The following is a 21,482-nucleotide window of genomic DNA, read 5'->3' as shown; positions in this document are numbered from 1 at the left end:
GATACGTGTGCGATTCGCCGTCACTCGGGACGCACACTCGACGTGTGGTAGCCCTCACTTAACATACTACTATTTTTTTAAAAAAACATTTTATTAAAAACTATATAAATATATCGCATCACTATCTTTTTTTGTCTTGTATACTTTTAAGAGACCTCATGTGATGTAACACCATCCCTTGTAACGGCAAGCTGTCTGCTAAGCCCAGCTGACCAATGTCGACATTCTTCAGAAAATTTCCCTTCATAACTTTATTTCGAGCATTGATTTTGTCTTCACATATTTGTTTGTCTTCTGGCTTAAGTGTCGTTTTTTCAGTACAATCGATGATTTCTCTCTTTTTCCTTGGAATTATGTTTTGACCATTCGCAATGTTATTGAGTATATCATCTTTGTATTTAAGAGCACCATTATTTTTAACTATATTTTGTTTATTCTGAGTATCCTTGATATTGTTTTTTAATTTCCCCTTTTCACTCATAGCTATCGGTAAAGGCACGTTCTGGGCGTCGTTTTTGTGTTGTATGTTTATTTTATCTTTCTGTAAATCCTCGCCTTGTTTGTAAGATTGCGGTTCATCAGGTAAGTGTGAGTGTTCCTTTATTGGATTTTCGTTCTGTTGTTTAACTACTTGTTCGTTGACAATATATTGTTTATTATCAGGGGGATTAATGTTTGATGGTACAGCATTTTGATGGCCATTATTAGAATTCTGTTGGACTACTCGCTTAATACTTTCCTGTTTATCAACATTTGGACTTTCTTCACTCAGTTTTTTTGTTTCGACATTTTTTTGTTGGTTATTTGTTTTATCACTATCGATTTTAACATTATGGTCTTTCATTGACTTCTGCTCTAAAGCTGATTTATCATTTTCTTTCTCATTCTTCGCATCATCTATTTTTTTAAGGGCATCTAGCGTTTCCTCGGTTTTTTTAGCAATTTCATTAACTGCTTCATGTGCTCTTTTCTGTATAGCATTGCCTTGATTTGCATCTTCTGCTAGAGCTGGTTTGTCTGTTACTCCACTCAAGCTTTTTATTGCCACATCAGCTATTTTCTGAATACTTTCTACGGCTATTTTCTTTGCTTCATTATTGTCGGCTTCCTTCTTATTTTTCTCCAATTCTTTCTTAGTTTTCAGGATTTCATCTAAAATCTCCTTTTGTTCTTTTATCAATTCTTTTTGTTCTTCGCCGTGTTGTTTAATTGTTTCGATAAGTTCCTGTTGCTTCATCATATCAATCTTCTCTTGGTTCGGTTGAGGTTTTTCTTCGATTGGTTTTTCGGCAGTATCTTTCTTAATATCGTATGTGTTACCATTAACTATATTTTCATCATTTAAATGAAACCTTACATTTTTTGGATGAGTTGGTACCAATTTATTCACAACATTTTTTTGTTCCTGTAATATTTCGTTAATTAATTTATCCTTATCAAGATCGGCTTCGGGTTTTTTTTCATTGGAGTGGGATTCTGGTGGAACAGGGTTAGGCGGTTGCACTTCAGAGTCTTTAATCGCCTCATTATTTAATGGATTGAAGTCTTGTGGTAAAGGATTTTCTATTCGAGGCTTGGCCATAACACCTGAAAAGAAATACATAATTTTGAATTTGGGCTACGATTTATTAAAAGCCCCTTGAGATTTTCGAACTTTTATTAATTTATTTATTTATTTATATTGTCAATGAATCATTTTTTTTTAAATTTAAACAATTTAAAATGAATATTTGTGAAAACAATTTATACAAGTTCTTACCGTCTCCGTCGGCTTTTTCCATTTTCTCAAAGAAGTCCTCGACAATTTTATCGATGCGCTCCTGAGTGATGTACCTCTCATCGTACTTGTCCCGCGAGTTCTCTGCCGCCTGGAGGTTGGCGTACGTGCCCAACACTAGGATGATCAGGCCGAGGACTACGACGAACTGGGGAGATGCGGAAAACGGTTGTCAATGGAGGCAGCCCTGGCGTACGGCAGGTCGGGCTCGGGGAGCGTACCTTGGCGAGCGCCCTCTCGCCCGTGTCGCCGTGCGTGGCGCGCAGCAGCGCGGCGGCGGGCAGCACGACGCACACCAGCACGCCGGCCGTGGCGCCCGCCAGCCCCAGCACCAGCTCCACGGTGGGCAGCACCAGCGACACCAGCAGCGCCAGCGCTACGATGCCCAGCGTCAGCACGCGGAAGGCGCGCTCGGGGATCGCCGACGTCAGCATCGACTCGTGGTGAGCGGGCTGCGACTGCTGGCCGCAGGACATACTACTTTCAAACTATTTCTTTTTTCTTAGAATATAATAAATAAAACAGACTTATGTATTTTTAGATAGTATGGAAACTAAACGTGGCATCTTTTTTATACCTACGATGACGTCACGCAGGCCATACTTGAATAAATAATGAATCATTTACAGCTTTTTAAGCAACAGCATTCCTTATCGATGGTAGGCAATAGCTCCGTTGACTCGATTTACTACCCAAGAAGAGTTTTACATTTTATAACGGCACAATTTGACATTTTTATATCCTCGACGACACACATCGCCACCAACTAAAACATCTGCCGCTCTTGTTGGCTTACGGTATCTAGCCTACTCTAAAACTGTGATCAATTATAACATCATACAACAGTATATTCATCGTCTGTGATTAGGTTATTATTATTGAGAAAAATCGAGATTTTCATAAAAAGGCTATGTGCTAACCTATTTTTTATCGGTAAAATAGTAGTTTTTTCATTTATGTAGAAAAAATATACAGTTTACTTATGACAAGTCGCAATTGTATGGAGAAATACTCACCCTTCTATACAGGAATGAGTACAGACTCGCGCGACACGGGAAGATAACGAGCGGGAAACTGAAGGCCAACGACATCACGAAGCCGAGCTTGATGACGTCACTCGCCATTGTGGGACTCAGGCTCATTAAGACATTACCTATTATTATTATTTTTATTAAATTTGACACATAATTTAGAAACTTAACAATTTGTAGTAAATAGAATAAAACATTGACCTAAAGTAAAGTTAAGCTCTGTCCAGGGAATTAGGGGAGGACAACCGGGGCCTCCACGAGAGAGGGGGCCCTCATAATAGAGATTCCGAAGAATTAACAATGTTAATTAATACAAATATGTGCGTGTAATATATTATCTATATAAATATATCCAAATTATAATAATATCACTAATTACTGTTTTAAAAGTAACTGTAACAATAAATTAATTATTGACAAATCATACTGACAGAAATTAATTTGTTCAAATTTTTTTTTATGGCGTTGGTTGGCAGACGAGCATATGGGCCACCTGATGGTAAGCGGTCACCACCGCCCATAGACAAAGGCGCAATATTAACCATTCCTTACATCACCTATGCGCCACCAACCTTGGGAACTAAGATGTTATGTCCCTTGTGCCTGTGATTACACTGGCAATTAATTTGTAAAATAATAATTAAGGTACTACCACTAGTTGTCTAGGTCATAGACAACTAGGAGTGAACTGAAAACATACATATTTTTCTTGATAATTGACAAAATATGCATTTTGCTGTTAATAAATTGTCCAATTTGTTTAAATCCACGACCTTGTGCCACATTATCATAAAACAAAGGCAAGTTGAACAAATACATTATTAGTATACAGCGTCTGTTTTGCGTAACAGTAGTTAGTCATAATTAGCGTCACGTCGGTGCCTTTGTAAAGATACCTTGAGTTATTAACACACTCATAAACATATTCATTTGACTAATACTTGTATTATTGCCAAATTACAGGACAATTATATAATTTAAAAAAAATACACTTTGTTTTATATTTCATCACTCTATAATATTCAGTTAATTTGAGTATTCACAGGGCGATTGTTTGTTGGATCTTGTAATTCAACACAATGAAATTTGCCAGAATCTGGATAATGTGATAGATACTATATATATTCTAATTAATTTACTTTATTAATTCTACTTAAAAATGCCTATATATGTAAATATATTTATATATTTAAATTTATCAAACACATACCAGATATCTCCTGAGACCCGAAAGCAATGTACCCAAATATACCCAAAGTACAATATACTCCTGAACAAATGTTGATAGCATTCTTTGTCACCAAGCAACTTTTCTCCAAGGAGAGAGATGGCATAGAATCAAAGATTTCGAATAATTGGCTGAAATTAATTTAAATGTAATTAAATTTACTTATAAATTCAGTTTAAATATGGTTCAGAAATAATAATCAAAAAATAAAGAATTGTAAACATTTATTAATTTCATTCACTCAATAGTTTAGTTTATGGTCTAATCTATATTCAGTATATTAGCCAGCTCATTAGACTCATAGATAATACGAGAGATGAAACTTATTTACTATAATTTATTACAGATTATATATATTATTTATATATAACTTGTATGATTATTATTATTATTATACGATATATCTATTGTAAGTTTATTGCATAGGTAGAGTTCACTACCCGCACAGATTATGATTTAAATTTCGCTCAGACTGATTTGTCCGGAAGAGTTGTCTAATTATGTTGGTAAAATGTCTTCTTTAATTTGACTTCTAGTTTAAATAAAATCAAAATCTATGTTTGTTTTTAATTTATGCATTGAAGTGCTCAAAGTACAAAAAAAATTGAAGTGCAACCATAAACAATATGTGTCGACCATAAATAACACAAGCCAATATTGGCCAAAATTTGTAAAATAAGAAACAGAACAAGTTTAGATAAGAACAGGACTTGATAGAAGTGTGCCTTTTACTCACGTTTGACAAAACAATGCCATAGAGAATATTGGCACGCATTGTAATACACCGGATGGTTTCCACATCTCTATTCGAGACGTCCAGTCTGCTGTAAACAACTGAGTAGTTGCTTCCGCTATTACCTATAAAAACCATTTTTTATAGTCTGTACTTTTTAAATATGAGAATGATTTTAAGGTAATATTAAAATGAGAAAAAAATTATATCTATAATTTACAAGTCTTTTCAATGAAATTAAGAAAAAAATATATGAATACCTTAATTACTAAACAGAAATAGAAGGCAATAGTGGCTGCACTGACGTTGCTAAGACTGTCCACATTCCTCAACAAGCCCAGGGGTAATACACAGACTAGAGATACTATCACCATTATAGAGGTCCTGGAATAACATATTTGATTCTTTTATTATTTTTATTTTAAAGCAAGATTAATATTAAATAGAAAGATTATTACATATAAGATATTTACATATATCCTTAAAATGGCACAATTATTCTTAAATTCTTCTATCTATATTCAACCTGAATTTAACAACTATATTTTAATGTTGAATGATGTTCAATTGTTTTTTATTAAAGTGCCTAAGAACTAATAATAAATATCCCAAACAAACCTCCATATTTAAGGATTGATTATTACTACATAGACAATTATCTACTTATTAAATTTCAACCATTTCTCCTTTAAGATTTTAATGACATAAAACCGCAGTCAACATATTAATTAATAATATAATTCAAATTCACCTTAATATATCACTCTGGTTTATGTTCAACATTTTTGCAATTATCTGTGGTCCCAAATCACCGACCACAACAAAGTATGCAATGCAAGTGCCCATCAAAAAACCTATAATACCCATTTCAACAGCCATCTTTCCACCTGGGCCGAATATATGGAATGCTGAAATAAAGTTTTTTTTTTATCTATTAATTTGGAAGTATCAAGATCAGTATTTAAAACTATGCTTAATATTGATAATTAGTTGAATGAATTACAATTATATTGCAAATTTGTAAAATGACTTGAGTAGTTGTGTATATATTTGCATACATCTTTGTATAATATACACTATTTATATATTATATAGAGATTGACACAAATATAGGAGTCACATAAGGTATATCTATTTACTATGTGTTATAGAAAATAGATATATGTTATTATATAAGATTATATGCTCATTATAGATTATCAAAAATATATATATCATATTTTATTTGATGAAGTCATAACATATTTAATTTAAAGAATTCTTAAAATATTTAGAAGTTAAAAATATAAACTTATTTTAACAGATTATATATTTTAATTCACAAAAATCTATCTTTTCGTTAGTATTGTACTTATTTAACATAATATATTTTATTTTTACATGTTCATAATTCTAATAAATATGCCTTACTAAAGTTAATCTCAGATAAAGGGATTAAGAAAAGATATATAAAAATAAATTATCATAATAGGAAATAATGAACTTATATCTTAAACTACATTTGTTAAAAGTAGTTTCTTAAGAATTTCAGATTTTACTCTAAAAGCTTATATATGGTCTCGTAAGGTATAATATGTAGAGCTTGATACGGTCTTGCAGAAGCCATCCCCAAGGATATTTGCCATTATTTTAATTGATTGCTTGTGAATATGTAACATATAGATATTATTGCATTTGTATTAATAATATTGAAAGGATTATCCTACAGAGTATCCAAAAACAGTGCAGGTCAATTTTTTAAATTCTATTCTTGTTTTGATAATATGTACTAACTATTTAAAAAAGTTTTTCTATAAAGAAATGTTATAACTAAAAATTTGCACTTACCAAGAAATTCATAGCTTCTCCTTCTAGTAATAATGGCAGATTTTAATAGGAAATAACAGCAAAGTCTTGAAACTAAGCCCATTGACAATAATATTAACGTAGCTAGCAAAACTCCACACTACAAAAAATATTTTATTATAATTTTCTTTATGACCACTTATCAGTGTATTAATTAAAAGGAATACATTTGTTATGATATTTAATTATAGATGAAGGATTTTAATGTTTTAAAGCAGTTTAATAACACTAAAACTTACTTGTTGGAAGCAAAAAGGCATTGCTAATATACCGACTCCTATAATACTGTTTGCGAGGGTTATTGATTGGCCCGTTGTACCCATGTTTTTAACTATCTTCTAAATTACAACTAAAACAATTTTAAAGAATATGATACGTCTACAAAAAATCGTCCTAAGCATGACGGTATTGTTATGACAGTTTTTTCAATGGCATATTTGTGTTTTGTTCGGTAAATGTCACGCTTGACGTGTTACTTTAGATTCTTTTTTTTATTTCATGGCTTGGAGTTATACATTTTTTCTTATTTTTTTTATATCAACACATAAAACATTAAGTGAGAAATGTTCAAAACTAATGCATTTAAATATAAACATTTTAATGACAGTGCCACTTTTTATATTTAAATAATTTCATATTTTATAGATGTCTTTATTTTATCAATCTGGCGCTTTAACTTCGCACGATTAAAATATGAGTTTTATCCTGAACCTAGTTTTTAACCAAATAAATACATCCAACCTTATTAATATACTAATGCGTCATATAATGTAGCCTCCTTTGTGTATTTTTGTACGTGTTTATTTCAATCATATATTTAATCTCGTAATTTGTTTAAAATTCTTAAATTCGAACCTTTAAAACGTTTCAAATAATAATTTGATAATTATTAGAACTCAGACAGTTAAAATAAACTACATCTGAGTTTTTTAACAATGTTTACAGTGCGCTTTCTTCTACTATCTACTCGTCATATCGATTTAATAAATGTAATAAACAGTTTTAATGTAGCAGTATAAAAAAATAATCTTTATTGTTTTCCTGACCAATTAAGAAGGCTTACCGAGGCACTGGAGTATTAACACTGGTAACCTTTAGGCTCAGGAGCTGCTATTGTAACATATTTCTAGTGTCGTTGTCGCTACAACAACAAAAAATAACAAGTAGTTTTTACCGCCCTACTCAGGATTTGTACCCGTCCTCGAATTCTAGCCTTATAAACTAACTATTAAATCGTTATGGTCCATCTAGCCAACTCGCTCTGTCTCGCTCCCCCGTAACCCCGATGCATAGTGGTGCTATTATGGTTATAGCATAGCAACTGTTGCTATCAAATATTTGTTGCGGAGGGTTAAAAATATAAGGCAGAATTTTAGGGCGCATGATCGCGAGAGGATTCTGGACCAAGTCCTCTCACGTTCATGTCTCAGGTGTCTTCTAAAGATTGCCGGTGCGTTACACAATGGTCGTCATAACAAATTATTGTGGTTTAAAGAGCATTTTTAACAATACCTAAAGATAGATAGATAAATTCAATGCTCTATCAAAAGACTGGATTAGGTTAGGTTACCTTACTGCTATTATTTATGATACCACATACGTATTAAAAAATAATTTGTTACAATTTTCATTGAACATACTATGAATTTTTTGACATAATAACCCAATTACTTTTTCCAGGATTTGTATAAACTTAAACGGTATTCGTTTCTATAATAAGATTCCAGTTATTTTTAACTTGACCTATTCAAATATTTAAATAAAGCTCAGTACAAGATTATAATAATGATAAAACTGCGTGGACTTAGTCTTTGTTGATTTCAGGCAGTATACATATAAATTTACTTTATTAATATACTCTGTAATTAAAATGGTGAAAAAAGTAACGGTAGAATCTACTTTCGCAACCGTTATTTTTGTATACTTAAGTATTTTTAAAAATAATATAGTGATATTGACTAGCTACTAGACAGACAAAACGACAACTAATTCATTAAATATAGTAAAATAAATAAAACAATTTGCAGTTACATTTAAATTTATTTTAGTACTTGGTGTTTCTTTGGTAATTCAGCCGACATTTGAAAAATATTCGTTATAGAATATTGTCATAACAATAATGAATGATGACATATCTTGTTTATGCTAGCGAAATAAATAAAAGTACATACATATCAACGCCATAACCTAATCCTGATATATATGCCAAGATAGTCTAAATATTTCTTTGGCTCCATCCCTTTAAACAGATTAGAAAAAATATTGGCAAGAAAGAAATTCCCTAATAACGTTTTGTACCATAAATATATTAGGTGTCAGCAGCGGCGATAGGGACAGGCGACTCTTGCACGGTCAAAGAGGACCATTAGTTGCTGAGCCACGTGTACATTGAAAAATGATCTATCAGTTTTAGAGACACTACACAGTACACAAAGGCTAAGTAATTGTTATGACCATCTATACTATCTACAGTAGTCTAATGACTCAGAAAGTTTTAACAGGAAATAGAAAGTTTGATAATTAATTTCTCTATTTGTTAAACTCTTTCAACGCTATGAAAAGCCGTTCTCTGGTAGTAAAACATATCGCCCGAGCCACCTGGTCGTCTAAAGCCAGTTCTGATTAATGCCATACCTTATGATTATTCTTGTCACGATACTGACATTTAAATATTGCAAACATATAATATTTGCATATATAATATGCTTATTAACTTGAATACATTTTTAAATTACATTGTATGGTTAAATGAATTAATCGTTAAATAAATTGAATGTGGTTCAAATGCCAAATCCTTTGCTAAATAATAATATGGATTTTATAAAGATAACGATAGTTTTCTTAAAAAAAAAAAAACACGCGCTTAACGATAAATAAAATAAAATTTAGTATATAACAAATCATTAGGATTTGAACCATTTCATTAAATTCTTAAGATTAGATTTAAGAATAATTTACTGCGATTAAAGTTAGGACATTGAATATTAACTACATATTAAGAAATACTAGGTAAGTAGTTAATTCTAATGTTTCTCTAGTTGTCAATTATAGGTAACAAAGATTTAATTGCCGTTTAGCGTTTCCGATCTTAAGTTTAGTGAAGAGCTCGTACAAGTTGCGTATGTGTTAAAAGTTCTGAACTACGCTTTATATTTTATCATAATATTTCAACCATAGACACAAACAATGTTATTATTACTTATTAGTACATATAGAGCTCTAGGCTGAATGTAATTAATAGACAATTAGTACAATATATATTACTATATATTCTAACATTTAAGAATGAATTTGAATTTTTTTAGGGTATGGGGGGCAACGAGAAGGATGATCACCTGATGAAAAATGACATACATCATTTGCATCACCGGCGGACTTGTATGTGCGTTAACGGCCTTTAAGAAATGTGTAGGAACTTTTCTTGTTGGTTACCAAGTCGTATCAGTTCGGAAAAACTGCCGACGCAAGCTGGTTCCACAGAGGGTTTTCAAGACAGAAAATGCCTTAAAAATCACGACCGTTGTATAAGGTGTATACGGTGCTGTTGTTTGCATAACTAATTTAACTGATTCACAGCAGCTTATTAATATGCAGAAGAAACAGTGGGAGTAGACAAATTTTAAGTCAGAACATACACAGTCGACAACGAGCCTTGAGCCCAAAAGTTGGTGATTGAGTTGCATCATTTTTCCGGGAAGAACATAGGAAGTACCAGAAGAAGCGCATTGTGCCATACCTAATCAAAGACCTTCATTACGTCAAAACTGGATGCTAATACCTCCCACTTGGATCCAGGAGCTTCCGCTCATATATGCGACAGATGAATTAGAAGATCACCGGCTAAACGATCCCGATGGAAATCGTACTGACGATTAATAACCTGATGATTCTCTAGGTAGCGCAGGAGTTGGCAGGGTCTCAGCGGTTCCCCTTAGCGACTGGGTGCACCAAAACAGTCATCGATAGTTCAGGACGACGCCCAATTCGTTAAATTTCCGGAAAAGATGCATTAAAACTGGTGCCAAGTCGAAAGCGCATGTCCGAAGCACGATTAGAGAAATGCAATCGGGGCCACTCGACGCATTAATATCCAAGGCAAGAAATACTTTCCGAGCTGCACTTTGTCGTAATTGAACCTCCGGCATTTGATATCCATATCAAATGAATGTATGTAGAAAAACAATTTTGGCTCGTAACAGATGTATATTTTCGGAACACGCACATCGGCATCTTTAATAATTAATCGTCTAAGATTTCTTCCACATGACATCTAATAATATTATAAGATCGCAAGCTATTAAATGAAAGAAAGTTACGAATCTCACCTAGATTAAGATCATTATATGTTCATAGAGAATGATCAAATTCAATAACATATGATTAATAGATGTTCATTACAAAGATAATTGATGACAATTGGGCAACATCTTGTTGCATGTAAATTATTAAAAATTATCAAAATACAAATAATAATTGATTAGAACTATCATGGAAATTTAGCTTAGCTTTAAAAATATAAAGTTGCCCATACGCCATTAAAGTAAACACACATACGCGTATTGATATGCCATCAGATATCCTACTCAAATTAAATCTACATCCTTCAGTCCATTTCAATAGAATTAATAAGCCAAGGTAAATAAGTAAAAAAAAATAGTAAATGGAAATATTATAATAATTTAAATTATATTTTTTTTGTCTCATTTTATTGAAATGGAATGTAGTACCTCCATATTATTAAAAGAAACAAGGAATGGCACTGGTACAAAAATAAAACTATAAAACAAAAATCAATTTTCATATCATTTTAACTCAAACATTTAGTATCATTATCAAATAAAATTTTCAATATTAAACACCAATTATCTCCTAAAAATATATTAAACATGCAATCACAACATATAATGGCACAAACAACTTAATAACATTAAATTAAAAATATATTTTTTAATTTTATTATTATTTCTGACTTCCATTTTCAAATATTTAGTTAAAACTATTAAATAAGAAAGAAAGACTATATATAGTAAAGACACAAATATTTTTATTTTTTTTTGCAAAAATGAAATACTTGATAAATTTATACATACAAAATATAGTATGGTTTGATTTTTAGAGTGAAATTAATGATTGATGCGAGTAAGTAAAATTATCGCAAAATTTTGCAAATGAAAGTCAAAATAAATTACCTAAAATAAATAAAATTAAAATGCAATAAATTATGAGCTTTGGAATAATCACTTTTTGTTTAAATGGCAAGTCTTATTTTTAAACATTGTCTTCAACCAATCATCTAGTAATTTTATACACTATATTTATGCTTCAAACATTTCTTTTTTTTATCTTTCGAAAATGTAATGTTTCATACGTCATCATTTCATTTATATTTTCTGGATGGATTAGTGAGCTTATTTATTTTATTGTAAATAACAATCAGCCAATAATTATAAGTCTATTTCAAAACTATTGTCGTCTATCAATTGTAAAATTCCTATTGTGTATGCAAATTCTACAGATAAAATATACAAAATTTCGGCTTATTTATCAATAAAAATATAAATTCTTAATGTAATGTGATGTCTAATGGTGCAAAATAAATAAGTGATTCGACATAATTTTATAACGTAGGTATATAACATGTAAATGTTATAAAATCATCAACCTATTTTAGAACATATTTATGTTATAATATTAAATAAATATATTTTAAAATTAAAACTATTATTATTAACTAAACAACACATTTTTTACCTATTTCTTTTCGTTCGTAAGGAGTTCCAAAATGTCTTCCATACTTTTGTTTTCCTTTCGAAATTTCGCCATTTGCTCCTTTGGTACTGTGCCTTTTAATAGTGTCTCGATGTTCGTTTTTAGACGTTTTAACGGCGCTAGAGATTCATCTTTACATGGAGTGTGACCCATAGCTTCAAGAGATTCCACTAATAAATCGTCTATCAAACGTTTGTTGAAACCTGTTATGGAAAATACGTATTATAATATATTTAGAACACAACGATTTGAGAAACAATCGCTATAAAATCAAAATTATAAATAATATTTACGAAAGGACTTTATGGGATTGTACAGCGTTATAAATATGATAAAAAAGAGAGGGAAAAGATTATATATCATACAAATGTAATTATAAAAATCTCATCTCCAGCTGACCATCACCTAGAAAACCCCTTAAATAAAAATATTTGTTTAAATCCAAGCTATTATGTAACCTAGAAACTGGCCTATAACCATTTGATGATGACATCGCATCCAAGCCCTTCACCCACCAACACCAAAAATTATAAACAATGATAAATGAACTCACTCATTGACATTTTACCCAATATCAGGATCCGGCGACTCGTTCGTCTCGTAATACAAAGGTATAAATGTTCGCTAAAATAAAATCAATATCGGTAATTCTAACCGATTAAATAATAAGATACGTCGTCGAAAATCGACGCATTACTTCACAAAAGCATCCCATCAGCACACAAAACCAATCGCACGACATATTCACAACCCATGAGGAAAATCAGTGGTGACCAATGTTTATATGTACCTGTATTTGAATGAGTTTTAAACATTGGTATTTCAATGACAGTGCATAAAATGTCACATAAAACATTGTTAAGTGTCCCGAGGTCAATGAACAGTATGACAGTGTCCCGTTGATGTCTATAACATAGGTATTTTTTTTATAAATGTTTGAATAGCAAACATTCATACAATTTTTTTAATAAAAATGGTAAATGTAATGAATGTTGTGTGGGTACTTCCAAAACACTCATATTATGGGGCGCACACACAGGAAGCAATATAGTTCACACCAGAAAAACAATAAAAATGAGTGCATTTTTTTGTGTGAAAAATATTAAACAAAATTATTACGCACCTAAGTATTTTAGTTTCTCTTTGGTAGCAATCATAGTCAGAAGAAGAGCTAATAGGAATCTCATACGAGATAAGCTCATCACTGATTCCACAACTTCTTCCTCTTCTACTTGTACGGATGCCTGAATTTTTTCTTCAAATGATAATTCTTTTTCACCAAATTTGCAGTTTTTAGTATGATTTTCAAGATCAATTTTTAGCTTAAAGAATTGCTTACATTTTTTGCATCTGTAAGGATTTTCTTTACCATGAATTTTCCGCATATGAGATTTCATGTGAGGTAATTGTGAAAAAGACAAGGGGCACATTGCACAATCGAAAGGTTTCTCACCTGTATGCCTTCGAATGTGCAACATGAGGGCATTGGAATGAGAGAATGGTCTATTACAAATCCTACAAGGATATGGACGTGCTCCTGAATGGGATCTTCGATGTACGGTTAATTGAGTAGATTGAGTAAAACATTGGCCACAATCTGGGCATTTGTGGGGACGTTGCTTCTCATGAGTACGCATGTGCTCCGACAAATGACCTTTCAAAAACTTCTTACATATGGAACATTGAATTCTTATTCCAGCATGACAAATTTGAACATGACGCCTCATTGAATTCATTCGCAAAAATTCTTTACCACAATGTTGGCAAATAAAATCTTTAACTCTTAAATGTGTTTTAAAATGCATTGATAATTTGTTTCTGCAATCATAGCTCTGTTCACATATAATGCAATCATAACGTCCACTAACTAAGTGTTTCTTTTCATGTTTAACTAAATCATTCTGGTGAGAAAATTTTTCTTTGCAGTAGATACATTTAAACATAGTTTCTAGGCTGGTATGGCTTGCCAAGTGAACAGCTAAATTCTCTTTTAGTAAAAATGGTTTATCACAAACATTGCACATGTAATGTCGCTCCCAATTGGGATGCTGCCTTGTAACATGTGCAGACAGATATAATTGTTTGCGAAATACCTTTTTACACTGCTTACAAGGATATGTCTTGAAGTGAAGATGTAAATACATATGTCTCCTAATCGATGATTTAGTATCAAATTGTTTATGGCAGTAATCACATTCAAAAAGTCCTTTTTTAGGTTTTCTCTTGTTAATGTATTTTTTCCTTGGTTTTCTAGCTGACTTAGTGCTAGTTTTAGGTTTGCTTTTATTTAATTTACTTTGTTTATCATCAGATTTATTATCCAATACCTTTTTAATCATGGAATCTTTTGTTGTTGAATTTTTTTCTTTGTCATTTTGATTGCTTACTATTAAATTATTATTATTCAAGCCATTTTTGTGCGATACATTTGGTTCTTTTTCTTTATTGTCATCAATCAACAGTTCACTTTTTAATATGTTGTTACAAATTCTTAAATTATCCTTGTTATTGTGTTTAATACGTCCGTGCTTTGTCAACAATGAGTCCTTTGACAGCTGAATTTCTCTTCTAAGTTTGGAATCCCTTATAAGCACTGTATCAATTAATTTATTTTTTATTAAACTGTTTTCAAGATATTTCACTTTGTCATTACATTTTTTAGCACTTTTGATAGCTGATCGTGTCTTGTCATTGTTACCTGTTAATAATTTTTTCAGTTTACCAACTTTACCAGTCCCTTTGATTCGGTTTGATGTAGGTTTTGGTGAGTTAACTCTAATCTTTACATTAGCCATGATGAAAACTAATACACGTTATCACCCATTAGTAAGCTTGTTTGTTTTTTAGCTGATAACTGTAATACTTTGTAGCAGAAAGCAAAAGAACCACCACCAGCGGAGAGAAGACCAAAATTAGTAATATGTATACGTCTTTTAATAATTGTGATTTTACAAGTGACGTGCTTTCAGTCTTATTACTTACATGCACTGTTTCGTTACTTCAATAATCACCTCTAACTAAACCGATCAGTTACGTGCATTGATAACGATATTTTAATGTGTGAAGGACGAAGCTTCTGCCTTTTGTCTCAAACAAATAAGACGATTACCTTGTGCGATCTTCTAACAATGAACTAGCGATCAATAATATAAATAACCTCGTTAATAATATTACAAAACTTTTATGTTGGCATTGTTTATGTTTTATCACTTAATTATTTAATTTTTTTTAACATAAATATATAGATTGCACTGAAGTTAAACACTATTTTCATGAATTTCATTCCTTTACTGAGTGAAAGAGACAAGGTGTCAAAATTGTGACGAATGCTACCGAGTACCGACGTCGGACACAAAATATTCATGTATAGTAGTGACATCTATTAAAAGACATAGTTTCAAACAGCTCTTAAAACAAAAACTAAGCAATTGTGTAGATAATATTTTATATAATTCTACAAAGCAAAAGATAATTTCCTTAAATAAAATAAAATTGATTTTAAACACAATATAAAGAAGTTATGTCTTATCATGGAAATGAACTAAATTCTACCAATAGGCGTTCAGATCGTTAACTCCTCATTGGTAGAAAATTATTTACTTATAATTTATATATGCTTCTTCTCAACGCAACTATACTCGAAGTAACCTTATACAATAAAATAGATTATCCAACTTATTTGTTTTTACATCACGTGCTTAATTACTTGTTTTTATGTATATTTTAGGTACTACGAAAAGAGATACAAATTAAATGCTATTGAATTAAAATGAACCTTGAATTAAAGATGATCAATTCGACTCGATGTAGTTGCATAAAATTGTTTTCACGCATTATAAAGATCATTAAATAAAAATTATCGACATAGAATCTTATTAATAATATTCTAGTTGGGAGAAAAAAAAACACAGATGTTTCGAAATATATACCTTTATCTCTTTTATTGAATAAAAATATATGTAAAACATTTTTACAATTACGACTTATTCATACTTATCTAATTGACATATTGTAAATATGTAGCTAATCAGGAAAACCAACTTAATTAAAAAACATTTGTTTTGATTTGTAGCTAATATCATCATTCGTCCAAAATTCAACAAAAATTTAAAAGCGTTGAAGTCTTTACTATCACTACACAATTACTATTAAAAAGACATCAACGATATAGTAATAACTTCGTAAGATAAAATTGCATTTTTTAATTATTATTGGAATGTTTTGAAACAAATTAAATTTGAATACGAGTTGTTTCAATAAAATTGGATAACAATTTTTCAAGAATAACATTGATGCCATCGAAGTATTACGAAGATGTTGTAATATTAATAGGTACCTAACTTATCAATTAATATTATTTCATGCAAATTCTAGGGAAAAGAACACTGTTTCTTTATAACCTTTAGCGCTTTATTACTTACTTATATTCATTTTCTTAATACTAAGTACTTTGATGCTAAAATTTTAACTTAATATATCTACTCCATCAAATCCTTATAGGTATAACCAAATAACATACATTAGCTTTATAGTTGTCATTTACAATATTGTTTACGTAAAATGTGAAACTGCAACCTACCGGTTCGTAATGTGGATTTACAAAGAAACGGCATAGAACTCAATAATTATTTTTGACAAATTAAATATTATAGTTATTTTCACACACACACACATTCTTGTATTGAGTAGGCCATAAACCTTAATTTTTTACATAAGCTTACAATTATTAATATTTAATATTTATTATCAAATCTATTTATTGATACCCTACTCTACTGTCGATCAGCAATATTTAGTACTTACTATTGTTTATTGCATGCATCCCGGTTTTAAGGTTGTAACTACAAGCACAAAGGATAGAAGGGACAATGACTATTTTTTACAGTGACAATATCTATGGACCGATTTAATACAGTTAAAAAAATAAATACAGTTTTTTTTTTCGTAATAAGAATCTAAATTTAAATCGATTAGTCACGTATCTAATGCGTGTGTTATCTACTACTTTTGCTTGATTCAAAAACTTTTATAGTATTATTACATCACTGAAGGTAGAGTTTCCTGATTACGATTAAAAATTTTACATATGCGGATGAATTTGTCTCCGTTTAGACAATGGTTTATAGGACAATGACAGTCGTGTAAACGGAGACGACAAATTTGTGGAGTCATGAAACATGATGTTTAAATATGATGGTAAAAAACATTAAAGTAGAATATCAGAGCACAAGTAATGACATTTGTAAAAGTAATGATTTATCTCTGTTATTATCACAGTACGCATCAACCCTTTTTCTATGTTAATATCATCTTGATAATAAAACGCTACATTGATTTTTTCCTATACAGAGTCAAATCAATTTATTGTAATCTGCGCTGTGTTCCGTATAAATAATGAAGTGATATCTTTATACAGTTTGGTAAACAATAAAATAACACAAATTACGCAAATCTGTGTTATCTTATCTGCGTACATAAATGTAATATAATACAAATATATTACAATGTAATGGCTCCATGTTCAATCACGGCCCTGTTATGTTCTGATGCTTTCCCCATTGTTCGGTCACAATGGACGACTTGCACCACATCCATCTGCCAGTTCTTGAACAATTGACAATAAGTCAAAATTGTTCAGCTTAAATAGTTCTTAATGCATTCAAATAAGGACTGAATTTACTTTGCACAATATATTTTTTAATATTAGGCCGTCTGTACAATGTCTTGCACAACCACAGCGACATTGTTTTTTTTTATGATGTAAAATGAAACACATTATAATTTACTTTAAACATTAAAATAACAATGTTTTGTTAAGTAGCACAATTAAGGATGTTAATAATTTATACACTAATTATATTTACAACATTGAGATTTATAAAGGCATTTAATCTGACCGTTACGAATATGTTAAAGATAATGTTAATATATATATATATATACTAGAAAAACCAAGTAATATTATTAATTTCTTGCGGTCTCTCGTCCTGTACCTCTATGGTATGGTACGATTGATAAGAATTATAGGATTGGCACTATTCGAAAAAAATATCTGTTTTTATTATTTTTTTAATATTCAGATGGGTGTGTGCATGTTGTTTTTTTAAATAATTTGTGTTCAAAGATCAAATAGCAAAATACTCTTTACTTTTTTCAATTGAGCTTGTTAATGTAGGTATCAATGAGCATGCGTCATCTTGATGTTCATGCGATCGTTCATGAATAAACTTTATTAGAATGTAGTACATGTTCTGTTAATTAATATTGAGTTTTATTAATAGCACTAAATCGTGGATGTTAATTTATCCGTAATATTAGCATATACACAGTATTTCTGCCAACGATTGTATTAACTAACAGAATTTATAGGTAAATCGTAATATAAAAATGCTTTTATTTGTTATTAAATCACAAAAGACCAAAATACTTATGTTAACGTTTTACTATTATTTTTATATTAAAATAAAACAGAACACATATCATACAGTATATTTATTTTACAAATCACATTTAAACATTAATACATTTAACTTAATAATACAATGAACATTATAATCAGTACAATAATCTTACCTTAAATTACTTTCGCCATTAAAGCCCCAAAACGAACTGAGAGCTAATCTATTCACACAGTGCTTTTAAATGCTGTAACCCTTCTTACATTTACAATTTATTTGTCTACCTGCCTTGCTGATTTTCTCACATTTTAATAAATATAGTCAAATCATGACCATATTTATGTACAACATATATTACTTATTTTAAATAGCTTACACTTAATTATTTTATACGAATAGATTATTTAAAGACAGTTAAATTGACATTACACAAATATAAGTTTGGATAAGTAGGTACGTATGCATAAACTGAAATAGCTCAGAAGCTCTTTGGCACATACCTACGTATATATTGCTGTAACATATTTATAAATAGACACAACAACAACGAATGCGTATGTGTGCATTTTAGAAGTTTATTTTGTTATTTAAGGTTTTAACCAATTGACTTAGATAGATTCTAATAAGCTTTAATTTAATAAGTCGGTTATGTCATGAAACAAGACATACACATGATATACCTGAGTTGGTTGTGACTCAAACTGGCTTGCGAAATTGTAAATTTTATTATTAATTAACGTATTTTATTTTTCCCGTATAGTGTCGCCACAATTTACGGGAACCCATGATGAGAGACGAGGGACGACATGACATAGATTAAGAGTGAAAAAATATTCGACGTCGATAGACAAGTTACAAATGACCAATATAAAAAGTATATAATACAATCATATGTGCTTGTTGTCAATATACTAAATATTTAATCAACGTTCTGAAGTTATTTTAATACCGATCCCGACTAACATATATATCTTACAATATGAAATCCACACGAACCTTTAACGTCCGGTGACGCTGTAAACGCCAGTGGGACCAACAGCACTAATTCATTCAGGAAAAAAAAATCCACATGACCCTTTCATAAATTTTCATTTATATCTTACGAAGCAGGCGGATAACAGCTAGTCTTAGAATATCTGGATAGAGTGTCAGATAAAAGAACTAAAACAAACGAACAACTTTATTATCTTGGTGTGCGTAACAGCCATCATGACACTCCCCATAACGTCATACTACTTTACTAATATTTGCCAACTGTTGGCATATATCGACGCATAGCTTTGAAAGTATATCTATACATATAAATAATTTAAGCCAGTATCATAATTAATTAAAACACAATATACAAATGTTTAGATGAGTACATTTAGATTGGAGAACGTGCAATTGTATAAAATACATAATTACGTTATTGTTTAAAATTCATAATAACGACCGCTTTTGTAATTTTATAAAATTTGTTACGCACGGATTCTCTTGTAAATATTTCATTGTGTATAACAATGTCATTTTACATGTTTGATTGTGACATATGTATGGTAAGTTTTATAGTTAGGCAAAAGATTTTTAGTAAATAAATGCTATAATGGCATCTTTAGGGCATCATATTTATGATGAAGCATAGCATTTAAGAACAGTAGAGGTATTCTGTAAGGAGAAACTCGAAACTCAACGGAGAACACGAGCGTGTAATGTGAGAATATGATTATAACATTATAAAAAATTATAGAATACACTCGTCAGCACTTCACGAGTGAGGTAGGAGTGAATTCTTACAGAATGTAGGACAGTTACACTGTAGGCTTATTGTGTGAGAATAAACTCTAAATTAAAGTTGTATCGAAATGAAACATTAATGGCCATAATAATTAATGATTATAACATTTACCTACTGTAGTGTTAACACTAAAGATATTGTTTTGTTTAACTTCTAATTATTATTATAGCAAAATCCTCCACCATAGATCCTATTCATACATATTACATAGCCTTCTGGTGTACTGTCAAAATATAATAAATACTATAGCTAATGAAAGACAGTGAAATTAATAAATAGGTTACATCGTTAATTTTCAAAATCTCACGAGAGAGATACGAAGTGAGATCTCATAGAAAAGCGCTTCATATGTATATATATAGAAATATATATATGCATACGAATATCGTTTTGTGATTCTTTTCTTTTTATTTTACCGACCTCGGATATTAATGGACTTTATTTAAACTGTGTCAAACTGACCCACCGGATGTTAGAAGTAGCGAGTCATTTGAGTTCCTCAATTATTCAATACCGACTTCGATTAGTCGTGTCGGGTCATGGGCTAGCTGTATATCGTTAACAACATACTTTTGTTTAATTTTCAAAGAACTTTATAATAGTTTATACTAATATTATTAATGCAGGCGTAACTCTATCTGTCTGTTGCGCTTTTACGTCTAAACTACTGAACCGAAATTGATGAAATTTTGTATAAACCAAGTTTGAATCTTAAAGATGTGATAAATATAGGCTACTTTTTATACCTAAAATCTACGACTGCCAAATAGGCGGGAACAAATGCGGGCGCAAACTGGTTACTAATAAATTTGTTTTTATCTTTTGTATTTTGATTTGTAAATTATTATCTGTATGTACGTGGAAAATCGAAGATAATATTGGTCTGTTTATATGTTTCGGGAAATGTAGTCTAGGTACTTATAG

General features: G+C 30.7%; 2 protein-coding genes across 4 annotated transcripts; both read right to left on the bottom strand.

Moving 5' to 3' along the window:
- Positions 1-7,072, bottom strand: LOC113393982 (putative sodium-coupled neutral amino acid transporter 10). Of its 2 annotated transcripts, none has more exons than XM_064217342.1 (10): positions 6,854-7,072; positions 6,597-6,714; positions 5,521-5,677; positions 5,030-5,153; positions 4,773-4,894; positions 4,019-4,167; positions 2,794-2,930; positions 1,999-2,238; positions 1,760-1,925; positions 1-1,587 (listed from the first exon to the last, which is right to left on the bottom strand). In XM_064217342.1, the coding sequence occupies exons 1-10, from the start codon at positions 6,935-6,937 to the stop codon at positions 122-124; spliced, it is 2,763 nt and encodes a 920-aa protein (XP_064073412.1). In that variant the 5' UTR covers positions 6,938-7,072; the 3' UTR covers positions 1-121. The 2 variants fall into 2 exon arrangements, with proteins under 2 accessions (XP_064073412.1, XP_026486918.2); XM_026631133.2 differs by having other exon boundaries at positions 2-1,587; positions 1,999-2,235.
- A 4,657-nt stretch (positions 7,073-11,729) lies between these two features.
- On the bottom strand, positions 11,730-15,839 carry LOC113393986 (zinc finger protein 25-like). Of its 2 annotated transcripts, XM_026631139.2 has the most exons (3): positions 13,507-15,839; positions 12,937-13,007; positions 12,454-12,586 (listed from the first exon to the last, which is right to left on the bottom strand). In XM_026631139.2, exons 1-2 carry the CDS (start codon positions 15,176-15,178, stop codon positions 12,958-12,960), a joined length of 1,722 nt encoding a protein of 573 aa, XP_026486924.1. In that variant the 5' UTR covers positions 15,179-15,839; the 3' UTR covers positions 12,454-12,586; positions 12,937-12,957. The 2 variants fall into 2 exon arrangements, with proteins under 2 accessions (XP_026486923.1, XP_026486924.1); XM_026631138.2 differs by lacking the exon at positions 12,937-13,007 and having other exon boundaries at positions 11,730-12,586; positions 13,507-15,823.
- Between the last annotated feature and the right edge of the window lie 5,643 nt (positions 15,840-21,482).

The sequence above is a fragment of the Vanessa tameamea genome, chromosome 16 (genome assembly GCF_037043105.1).
Source record: "Vanessa tameamea isolate UH-Manoa-2023 chromosome 16, ilVanTame1 primary haplotype, whole genome shotgun sequence".
NCBI lineage: Eukaryota > Metazoa > Arthropoda > Insecta > Lepidoptera > Nymphalidae > Vanessa > Vanessa tameamea.
Note: the sequence above shows the minus strand (reverse complement) of the source record. Positions and strands in the feature narration are given on the sequence as shown.